The 11,976-nt window shown below is 42.5% G+C and overlaps 2 protein-coding genes across 2 annotated transcripts in view; both read left to right on the plus strand.

The window, feature by feature from the left end:
• Positions 1–11,976, plus strand: part of LOC136674484 (protocadherin beta-16-like) — a 60,595-nt gene that overhangs the window by 46,722 nt on the left and 1,897 nt on the right. The window lies entirely within an intron of this gene.
• Positions 83–2,542, plus strand: LOC136675127 (protocadherin gamma-A10-like). The gene has a single exon (XM_066651551.1). It carries the CDS (start codon positions 83–85, stop codon positions 2,540–2,542), a length of 2,460 nt encoding a protein of 819 aa, XP_066507648.1.

Raw genomic sequence — 11,976 nt, forward strand, 5'->3', positions numbered from 1 at the left:
ATTAGCACCACATCTGCGGATATCTCGGGGTCAGTAGCTTTTATTTGGAGATATTAACACTTCTGTTAAAGGGGCTGTTACAATGGCGCTTAGCTCCGCACGCGCTGAATTCAGAGCGTTTTTAAGCGTGCTCTCAGCGGTCTCCCTCGCTCTCCTCCTCACTCCGCGCCCCGCGAGGGGGGATTTGAGCTACACGGTCCAGGAGGAGAAGAAGGAGCGGTTCGTGATTGGAAACGTAGCCAAGGATCTCGGGCTCAGTCCTCAGGTGCTGTCATCACGAAGGGCTCGGATCGACACAGAGGAAGGTAGCGCGCGCTATGTCGACGTTAACGTGAACACCGGAGACCTGGTCGTAGCGAAAACAATGGACCGAGAAAAGCTTTGTGGCTCGAGGCTTAATTGCATCCTGAATCATGAGCTGGTTTTAGAAAATCCACTGGAACTGCACCGTGTTTCTCTGACAATTGAAGACGTTAACGACAACGCCCCCAAATTTCTGAATGAAATAATTACGTTTGAAATCCACGAGTCAGCTTCAAAGGGGCAGCGTTATCGTTTGGATGAAGCTCATGACTCTGACATCGGGCAGAACGGGGTTAATGGATACTCACTGGAGAAGAACCATCATTTCATTTTGTCTGTTCATGGAAACACTGAGAGAGGGAAGTATGCAGAACTGGTTCTGGACAAAGAGCTGGACCGTGAAGAGCAGAAGGAAATGGACCTGGTTCTGACTGCAGTGGACGGAGGGACTCCTCAGAGATCAGGAACTGCCGTTATACACATCACTGTGCTGGACGCTAATGATAATGTCCCCGTGTTTACTCAGTCTGTTTATAAAGTGTCTCTGGCTGAGAACGCTCCACTGGGAACTGAAGTAGTGACGGTGAGGGCAACAGACGCTGATGAAGGAGCAAATGGAGCTGTGTCTTATGAGTTTAGTCGCATTTCTGACCACGCAGCACAGTTATTTTCTGTTGATAAAGTGACTGGACAAATCAAGGTAAGAGGAGATATAGATTATGAAGAAGAAAAATATTATGAAATTAAAGTGCAGGCCAAAGATGGATCAGGTTCAGCGTCCATTGCAGATATTATTATTGATATCACTGATATAAACGACAACGCTCCTAAAATTATCCTTAAATCTCTGAAAGACCCTGTACCTGAGGACACTGTGGTGGGGGCTGAGGTGGCCATCATTAATGTCCAGGATAAAGACTCAGGAGAAAATCGACAGATCCGCTGCTCCATTCAGAACAACGTTCCCTTCAAACTGAACCCATCCATCAAGAACTACTTCTCTCTGGTCACTACAAGCCCCCTGGACCGAGAGAAAGAGAGCGATTACAACATCACCATCACTGCCACAGACGGAGGATCTCCACCTTTATCCTCCTCAATGACCATCCATTTATCTGTGTCAGACGTGAACGACAACCCCCCTGTGTTTGATGAGCAGTCCTACAGCGCTTATGTAGCTGAGAACAACAAAGCAGGCACCTCCATCTGCTCCGTGACCGCGAGAGACCCAGACTGGAGGCAGAACGGCACAGTGCTGTATTCTCTGCTGCCCAGTGAGGTGAACGGTGTTCCGGTGTCCTCCTTCCTCTCCATCAACGCAGACACGGGGGTGATCCACGCTGTGAGGTCATTTGACTACGAGCAGTTCAGGAGCCTGAAAGTCCAGGTGGTGTCCAGAGACAACGGCTCTCCTCCGCTCAGCAGCAACGCCACCGTGAGTGTGTTCATAACAGACGAGAACGATAACTCTCCACAGATATTATACCCTGCTCCAGAGGGGAAGTCTTTAATGACCGAGATGGTCCCTAAAGCCGCTCTGTCCGGCTCTCTGGTATCCAAGGTGATCGCCGTGGACGCCGACTCCGGACAGAACGCGTGGCTGTCCTATCGGATCGTAAAGTCCACCGATCCGGGCCTTTTCAGCATGGGTGTCCACAGCGGAGAGATCAGGGTCCAGCGGGACATCAGTGAATCTGACAGCATGAAGCAGAACCTTGTTATTTCAGTGAGAGATAACGGACAGCCCCCTCTCTCTGCGACGTGTTCTGTCTATCTGCTGATTTCTGATAACCTGGCTGAAGTTCCAGAGCTGAAGGACATGACTTATGAAGAGAAGAGCTCCAAACTAACGTCCTATCTGATCATCGCGCTGGTGTCGGTGTCCACCTTCTTCCTGACCTTCATCATCCTGATCCTGGCTGTGAGGTTCTGTCGCAGGAGAAAGCCCAGACTGTTGTTTGATGGAGCAGTGGCCATTCCCAGCGCGTACCTCCCTCCCAACTACGCAGAGGTGGAGGGAGCCGGGACTCTCCGCAGTTCTTACAATTATGACGCGTATCTGACCACAGGGTCCCACACCAGTGACTTCAAGTTCATCAGATCCTACAATGACAGCACTCTTCCTGCTGGGGGCACTCTGAGGAAGAGCCCGGACGACCCCTTTGGTTCCAGCTTTAACGAGGCACATGGGGAGGAGGTGAGGGAGACCTCTTTTTGCTTTAGTTTCTTTTCACTTTGATAAGAAATTCTTAACATTTCACTTTTGTGTTGAAATCTCCATACGTCGATGAAGTCCATGTTGCTCCAACATTTGAGAGAACACCATCTGAGGATTGAATTTAACTGCAGCTCGGTCTTACGTTGCATTTGTAAATAACTACTGCACACTACAGTTCTGATAATTGTACATTAGCGTGCAGAGTAAAGAGAGTGTGTTGCAAATGAAATACTGTATTAGGACCTTGAGACATTTTCTTTTTTAATTTCTTCTAATGGTGTGTATTAAAGGAACACTAAGTAATATCTTTACCTCAAAATTACAGCTTCAAAAAAGCATTGTGATGCTCCACTGAGCTGTAACAGGGAGAATAGAGCCTTTCTCCTCAATGTGTTCTTCAATAGTGACATCACAAGCCATTTCTTTTGGTCTGGAGCTTCACTGAGAGTCTCTCTGGGTATCATCCAGACCGTTTGAGGCCTAGAAATGATGGGGGCGAGCCATCAGCCGCAACAATATGGAGCTGTACAGGGGCTTTGGCTTGTACTAAGAGTGTCATTGATCTTTTATTGGGTTCAAATGCTTTATTTTCTCATTGCTGTGTGTTCAATAACAACGTGTTTATTTCTTTGACCTCTCATTTCACAAGGGACATTTTATTATTGATGGTTGGTATCAGACGTGCGCTGATCGTTACTGTAAGCAGGGTCCGTAGCGACCTGTCGACAGCGCAGTGGGGATCACGGGGTGAGACAGTTCAGATGAATGCGTACATTGTCTGTAACTGCAGAGTTAAAGAATAGTTTGATGTGTGAACCGTGTGAACGGCTTCTGTCTGAGACGTGCTGCTGCTGCTGCTGCTGGTGGTGGAGGTCTTTAAGAAGGTGCGTCTCGTGAGACAGTGCTTGATGGTTACTGTGTGAGATATGAGATACAGGTTGGTGTTATTGGTGCACAGAGTGGATCCAGCGTTTCAGGGGTGACTCTTGGTCCACATTTGAGACACCAGTGTGAGCTCACTTTACTTTCCAGGAGTTTCAGAGCGTATGAAACATCACTGTTCCCTGAGATAGGCCCCCGTTGCCTGCTGTGGTGAGAACTATGATGTTTCTTAAACAATGATGTGGTTGTTCTTTTAATGCTTTGGTTATATTTGAGTCATTAGATATTTGTATTAATGAATCACTCTGATTCCACTCATGTATCGTCTGTGGGGTCTGTGTGGGACGCTGTCAGAAATTACATCTCTCAATGGAACATATGTGTAACTTTAATTAGGAAACATAACTGTACCTTATTCTATTAGAAATGTAGATTTAAAAATGTGTTGATTTCATACGCTTCGTTTCATCTCCAGGACTTTTATTATGGTTTTATATATAACTCAGTTCTATAATGAAATATTACAAACATGTAGCTCTCCTTCTGGAGCAGAGAATGTAATGTACCTTTAAGGACTGGACTTTTAAACACTGCTGTACCTTTAGTGACCGACACTGTACCTTTTTTTCTGACACCGTAGACTGGACTTGTACTGCATTCAAAATTACTACAAACTACTCTTTAAAAAGTACAGGTGCTACAAAGGGTTCTTTAGCGATGCCGTAGGAGAACCATGTCAGGTTCCATAAAGAACCATGTTTGTTTAAAAGATGTGTGAGTGTGAAGTTTTAAATGTTTAAAAACCCATCACTTGATCTTATGGTTCTTTACCCATTTAAACATATTAACGAACACGGTTCTTTACAGAACCAAATGTGGTTCTTCTGTGGCATCGCTCAAAGAACATTCTGCATCTTTATTTTTAAGAGAGTATTTCCGCAGCGTGAAGGATTCATCATTAACTCTGTGCTGATGTCGTTATTGAACTCTGTTAAGGCCCTTGAACAAGGCACTGAGTCTCATTAGTTGTGACACAGATGTTGCTTTTGAAATATTTCAGTTTTAGAACCTGCTTCTGTATCAGTTTGTGGATAAACGCTGAATAATGTCTAACAGAAAAGCTCAGGGTCGGTGTGGTTTGTTAGAGTGACTGCATGTATTTTCTTGTATTTTTTTTATGTGACTCCTGTGTTTCCGGCGGCTGAGATCACAATATAAATATAGTTCGACCTGTTGCAAGTGGATGTCTCTAAAGTTAAACTGATTTCAGTTCAGCGTGGCTATGTTTTTCTACATTAATATTCCACCCACAGTCGACTGAGACTGAGCTTGTGAAGTGTCAGTGGATACAGCCATGTTTTTTATGTTTTCTAAATGACCGCATTCATCACTTGTTCAGGACCAAGCTTCTGGACAGCACCAGTGCTGAAAGCTTAAGAGTGCCTCATTGATTTAGTCCCGAGCAGTTAGAGTCAGTCTCCTAGACAGAGATTAAGCTTAGTCCTGGACTTCATCATATTATAAATGTTATTAATGAAGGTTTTTCATTGTAAATATGACCCATGACCAAACTTTATCACTGTCCAGGAAGTCAGTCTGTACACAGTAAATTCACCAGTGATAAATCAACACTATTAGAGTTAAATTAAACCTGAGAGTGTTCAGTTATTACACTAACAGTGTTCACTAACAGTGTTGATTTAACACTGGTGAATTTACTGTGTATAAAAGTTACAGTAAAAGAGTGACAGGACTTTACTGGTTCACACTAACGTACTTATACATACATAGTTATTGGACTCGCAAATTTAAATAATAACAAAGCTGTTAAGACGTTCATCACGTTGTTAAAATAATAAGATTTTAATAATTAGACGCTGCAATACACTAAATGTACTCAAAGGGTCGCTGTTCACCAACAGACTGAAAACGAATAGCCCCCTCCACCCATTTTATCTTCAATTCCACCTCTTTCTGACGCGAGAACCATCGCTACACGGCTGTATTTTAGCGGATGCCATTGTGGCGCAGAACACACTGAAATATCCAGGGAAAAGGCATGGAGAGGAAGATGAGCTCGCTCCCTGCGCTCCTTCTCTTGGCTTGTATTTGCATTCGCATTCGCGAGGCTCGTTCAGATCTGAGCTACACCGTTCCCGAGGAAACGAAGCGGCAGTTTGTGATTGGAAACGTAGCAAAGGATCTCGGGCTCGACGCTAAAAGGCTGTCTGCGCGAAAAGCTCGGGTCGAGACAGAGAACAGCGCGAAACGTTACTGCGACGTTGATCTGCGCAGTGGGAATCTGATCGTGGCGGAGACAATGGACAGAGAGGAGCTGTGTGGATCGAGGACCTCCTGCATTCTCAACTACGAGCTCGTGTTGGAAAACCCTCTGGAAGTGCATCGCGTCTCGCTGCAGGTCGAGGATGTGAACGACAACGCCCCTCGTTTCCCCAACGATCAGATCGTGTTTGAAATCAGTGAATCTGCTGATAAGGGCCAGCGTTTTCCTTTGGATGAAGCCCATGACTCGGATATGGGACAAAACACGGTACAGGGATATTCACTGCAAAGAAACGAGCATTTTGTTCTGTCAGTCCATGAACACGCAGAAAGGGGCAGATACGCGGAGTTAGTGCTGGACAAGGAGCTGGACCGTGAGCAGCAGAAGGACATGAGTTTAGTTCTCACAGCCACTGATGGCGGCAGCCCACAGAAGTCTGGTACAGTAATGATCCACATTCATGTTCTGGACGCTAATGACAACACCCCCGTTTTCACTCAGTCTGTTTACAAAGTCACTCTCGCGGAAAATGCACCTTTGGACACAGCAGTGGTCACTGTTAGCGCCACAGACGCTGATGAAGGAGCAAACGGTGAGGTCAGTTATGAGTTCAGTCGCATTTCTGATAAAGCAGCAAAGCTCTTTTCTATTGATAAGAAATCTGGGCTGATTAAAGTCACTGGAAACATTGATTATGAAGAGGAAACCTACTATGAAATGAGAGTGCAGGCCAAAGATGGTCCAGGCTTAGCGTCCACAGCCAAAATTGTAATAGACATCAGTGACGTAAATGACAACGCACCTAAAATTATCCTTAAATCACTGAACGACCCTGTACCTGAGGACACTGCAGTGGGGGCTGAGGTGGCCATCATTAATGTCCAGGATAAAGACTCAGGAGATAATCGACAGATCCGCTGCTCCATTCAGAACAACGTTCCCTTCAAACTGAACCCATCCATCAAGAACTACTTCTCTCTGGTCACTACAAGCCCCCTGGACCGAGAGAAAGAGAGCGATTACAACATCACCATCACTGCCACAGACGGAGGATCTCCACCTTTATCCTCCTCAATGACCATCCATTTATCTGTGTCAGACGTGAACGACAACCCCCCTGTGTTTGATGAGCAGTCCTACAGCGCTTATGTAGCTGAGAACAACAAAGCAGGCACCTCCATCTGCTCCGTGACCGCGAGAGACCCAGACTGGAGGCAGAACGGCACAGTGCTGTATTCTCTGCTGCCCAGTGAGGTGAACGGTGTTCCGGTGTCCTCCTTCCTCTCCATCAACGCAGACACGGGGGTGATCCACGCCGTGAGGTCATTTGACTACGAGCAGTTCAGGAGCCTGAAAGTCCAGGTGGTGTCCAGAGACAACGGCTCTCCTCCGCTCAGCAGCAACGCCACCGTGAGTGTGTTCATAACAGACGAGAACGATAACTCTCCACAGATATTATACCCTGCTCCAGAGGGGAAGTCTTTAATGACCGAGATGGTCCCTAAAGCCGCTCTGTCCGGCTCTCTGGTGTCCAAGGTGATCGCCGTGGACGCCGACTCCGGACAGAACGCGTGGCTGTCCTATCGGATCGTAAAGTCCACCGATCCGGGCCTTTTCAGCATGGGTGTCCACAGCGGAGAGATCAGGGTCCAGCGGGACATCAGTGAATCTGACAGCATGAAGCAGAACCTTGTTATTTCAGTGAGAGATAACGGACAGCCCCCTCTCTCTGCGACGTGTTCTGTCTATCTGCTGATTTCTGATAACCTGGCTGAAGTTCCAGAGCTGAAGGACATGACTTATGAAGAGAAGAGCTCCAAACTAACGTCCTATCTGATCATCGCGCTGGTGTCGGTGTCCACCTTCTTCCTGACCTTCATCATCCTGATCCTGGCTGTGAGGTTCTGTCGCAGGAGAAAGCCCAGACTGTTGTTTGATGGAGCAGTGGCCATTCCCAGCGCGTACCTCCCTCCCAACTACGCAGAGGTGGAGGGAGCCGGGACTCTCCGCAGTTCTTACAATTATGACGCGTATCTGACCACAGGGTCCCACACCAGTGACTTCAAGTTCATCAGATCCTACAATGACAGCACTCTTCCTGCTGGGGGCACTCTGAGGAAAAGCCCGGACGACCCCTTTGGTTCCAGCTTTAACGAGGCACATGGGGAAGAGGTGAGAGAGACCTCTTTCCTCTGTCTCTTTTAATCATGAGCCTGGTGCACTGTAAAATCTAATAAGTTGATCTTACTTAAAGGAATTTAGGAAACAGATTGCCTTGAAAGAGTTAAGTAAATATAACTATTATATTCAAGTTATGTTTACTTAATGTCTGTCATTTAATTGTACTTAAAACACAACTGTATTTACTTAACTTATTTGAGTTGTTCTTACTTTAAGTAGTACATAGATGTTAACATAATTCCACAAGAGTCCTGTTTAATTAACAGAATTTAGGAAACTGATTGCCTTAGAAAAATAAAGTAAGCACAACAAATAATTACTATTCAGTAGGACGTTTGGTTTAGTTTAATCAAATACCATCACATCACAGAGCACATCAGCCTGTCTAAAAATAAAATAAATAAATTCCACATTTAAGTCAATTAAAAATATATATTTTTAAAAGAAAACCTCCAGTAATCTTTATTCTTGAATGACTCAAATGGCACTGTGTAATAAACAAAAATGTTCAATAATGTTTAATGCACTTAACCAAGCTAAAGTTTGTCACAATAATTTTAAGTGCTTTGACACATTATGAACAAAACAAGAACATTTTGCAAGTGCCATCCACATACATCAGAGCCCAACAACAACAAGAGGGTAAAGCCGGGACCATCCAAACTTAGAAAAACCCTTAAATTATTTTTCTGTTCTTCCATTAAACAAACAGTGGAACACAATGTAAAGAGTGGCTCATAATAAATAAATAATAAAAAAAAAGCTGATAAGTTTACTTTAGTGAATACTTCCTTCATTTCACTCATTTGTTCAACTTTCAATCGTTTGTCACACAAATAAAAACAGCTGAAAACAGACTGAAGAGTAAAAAAGAAAAGCTCAAAAAAGTAAGCAACTTCCCTGACTAAGAGTTGCTCTAATTCCAGTGACTGATAATGTATTACAACAAAATATGAAGTTGTAAAATGAAAAAAAAAATGCTGTAAAAGAATGTTAGATGGCCTTAACATTCAACCCATATCACTCAAATTGAGATAATAATAATAATAATAAGACATTTTATTTCATAGGCGCCTTTCTGTCACTCAAGGACACCTTACAAAGAGTAAACAATAAACATATAAAAACAATAAAGATATATAAAAAAGAGATATATTTCAAAGTGAAACAAAATACAACAAACATCTGTAACTGACTGTAAACTGAGAGCAGGACTGATACTGGTTCATGTTGCAAATATGTAACAGAAATATTGAATAGTCAGTCAGGTATCCAGTAATATGTATGCTATTTGAGATTGCCTGCCGCAAACACCCACTGCAACAGTGCATTTTTCAAAGTCTGAAGTTTTGGGCTCAGATTACCTCCTCCCAGGTTAAACATCACCTTCTGAATGAAGTCAAATGAGTTCTTCAGTCTTTTGGAACAGTCCAAATGAAGGTTGTATATTAGTCCAAATGTCAGGCAAATAGCTTGAGCATGGTTTTCAATGTTCTCCATAACAACGTTACCTTCCAGTACGATATTAATGCTGGATGGCTCAAAGTGTATGGCATTTGGACCTGGTTGCTGGCTGTCTTCAGGTATAACAGTCAATAACCCAACAGGAACCTGAATGAAATCTGTGATGGTGTCTGAATGCTGCAGATACAAGGTAAATATAATGAAAAAATATATCATTGCAAAACCTTCATATCTTCACTAAGTAAATCTTAATTATACAATTTGATGTAATACTTACAAAGCAGACCTTGATGAACTCACTGCCGTAATCTCCAAGAAAAACTGGAGTCCGCATTGCTGTAATATCATGGATCTACAAGTTAAGAAAAAACAAACCAAAATCCAAAAATAAAAATGTGACTAAAAAATATTCTTGGGTGTTTGTGCTGTTTTGTTTAACTTGTCTGTCTTTGGGCTCCATGGTTTTACAAAGACTATTAAAAAGGAAGAAACTTTACCCAGGACAAACATAACCGGTTTGTTGTTAATAGTTTTCAGGAAATAGTGCAGCTCCATGGCAAATCAATGTTGGTTCTCATGTTTGGAGTTTGTTGATAATGACAAGTCTACAGGAAATCTAACCAACCTTAAAGGAACACTAGCTAAGATCAGTGGAGCATCACAATGATTTTGAAGCTGTAATTTATGGTGAAAACTACTATCTAGTGTTCCATTAAAGAGGTGACTGGATCACTCTTATAAAATAACATTCCAAAATGTACTAAACGATTCCTTACCTTAATTTCAACCTGGGCAAGTGTACTGCCAATCATTACTTTCTTGGATTTAAAGATCTCAAGGAATCGTGGGCTGTGACGGTCCAAGGCCTCAAAAAAGTCTTGTTCAAGATCTTTACTTGCCACCCTTGTGAACTCAGCAAAATCCTTTAGAAAAAAACAAAGCACACATAGAGCCATAACTCGATTCCTACCACATTAACAGATGATGAAAATGAAAATGCATTTATTCTTGTAGAAGTAATATGCTCATGTTAATATGATTGTATGTTTTATTTTACATTTACAAAAGTTTTTGCAAAACTTACATGCCCACTGCATCCGGTTTAGTTGTGTTCAAGCTGCAAAAAAACAAGAACCTTTTTAAAAATGGATTCAAACTTTGTAGATTTACTGCTCACACAAGGTGAAGTGTGTTTCATAAAATGTCATCTTTGTGCTTACGAAAAAAAGAGGATATATCCTTAAAGTCTGGCATCTCACAGCCAATGCATTTTAGAAATGTGTGGTAATTACGTGTATGGCATCATTTATAATCTGTATAAGCTCCAGGTGAGCAGCAGCACTGTCTTGTACTTTAACAGTAACGCTCACCTGTGTCATCTATATTATTATTTATTAAACACATGCACTGTTAAAGTCGACTTGGTAAAGACTGTGTTTACAACTGAATTTAAGTTTCGTATTTTGGGGGCACTGTCACTTTACGGGCATCAGTTTCATGCTTTCACTGACTGTGAGGAACGTTCTACTCAGAAATAGTTTTCTCACCCTGTCGTGTTTTAGGATAACATTTTGATTGCTCCTGAGAGACAGTGAGAGATGAAAATTTTGACGTATGATGTTGTAAATAATTCGGAATAGACATGTTTGTTTTATCCATGTTATACGGAGCGCTGTTGGAGTATTTTTCCGGTGAGCACATTCACACAAGACTTGAATTTACGTATCTAACTTAGACACCTCAGACACAAGGTTAACCCCAACAAAGTTTTGCCTTAGCCAGCTTTATTACAAATATGGAGCTTTACCTGCGTCACGGTTTGAAAAAAGTAACCTCTGCCACTTTTGACTCACCATTGCTCTGAGAGTTATGGCTTCAACCGAAATTTGGCACAGCTGATTTGACGTAATTTGATTTGTACGCTTAGTAGCAAAGCAATTTGGTTGGTACCCTTAAAAATACAGAGTCCTAAACTAAACTTAACGACAGGTAGCTATCACTATAGACCTGTTTGCACAAAGGATTCATTACACAGACAGACAATGCATTTTTAAATATGCACGTTAAATTACCGCTAACATGACTCTGTCAAGTGTTTCTACTTAATAGACGGCAGTTATCACTATTAACAGAACATATGGCCTGAGGAAATGTAGTAATGAGTTACAGAACCATAGCAAACAAACAAGAATTGGTATTAAAGTTGAACTCAACTAGCTATCTAGCTAAGTTCAGAAGAATGTCTTCGTCTGGAAACGTCTCCTGCCCAGCTCCTCCACACATCGCAGTGCAGAGCTCGAAAATGTCTGTGTAGTTTACTCAAGTGTATTTAGTTTCGGAAGGTTTTCATAAAAAATGAGAATCTTACTAAGATGAAATTAGTTAAATCACTAGGGGAGTATGAAATAAACAAACTACACTAGTGTTATTTGAGTAAGAACTGGTGTTACCTTTTACAGTGTGTATAATATTATTCTTAAAGGAGGTAGAATGATTGAATGTGAAGTGCTTGTTAGAATTAAAGTTAGTGCTGGACTTGTAGAAGGTGGTTAAGTCAAACTGAAGTGGACTGATTAGAGTTTACTGTGAGATCAAACACCAAACACGTTCCAGGGTTTAAATCTAAATGGAGAGATGATAGTTT

This window comes from Hoplias malabaricus, chromosome 18 (assembly GCF_029633855.1).
Source record: "Hoplias malabaricus isolate fHopMal1 chromosome 18, fHopMal1.hap1, whole genome shotgun sequence".
NCBI classification, from domain to species: Eukaryota; Metazoa; Chordata; class Actinopteri; order Characiformes; family Erythrinidae; genus Hoplias; species Hoplias malabaricus.

What these genes read in the sequence shown, in the direction of transcription:
- LOC136675127 (XM_066651551.1), top strand. Translation starts at nt 83, where the DNA reads ATGGCGCTTAGCTCCGCACGCGCTGAATTCAGAGCGTTTTTAAGCGTG.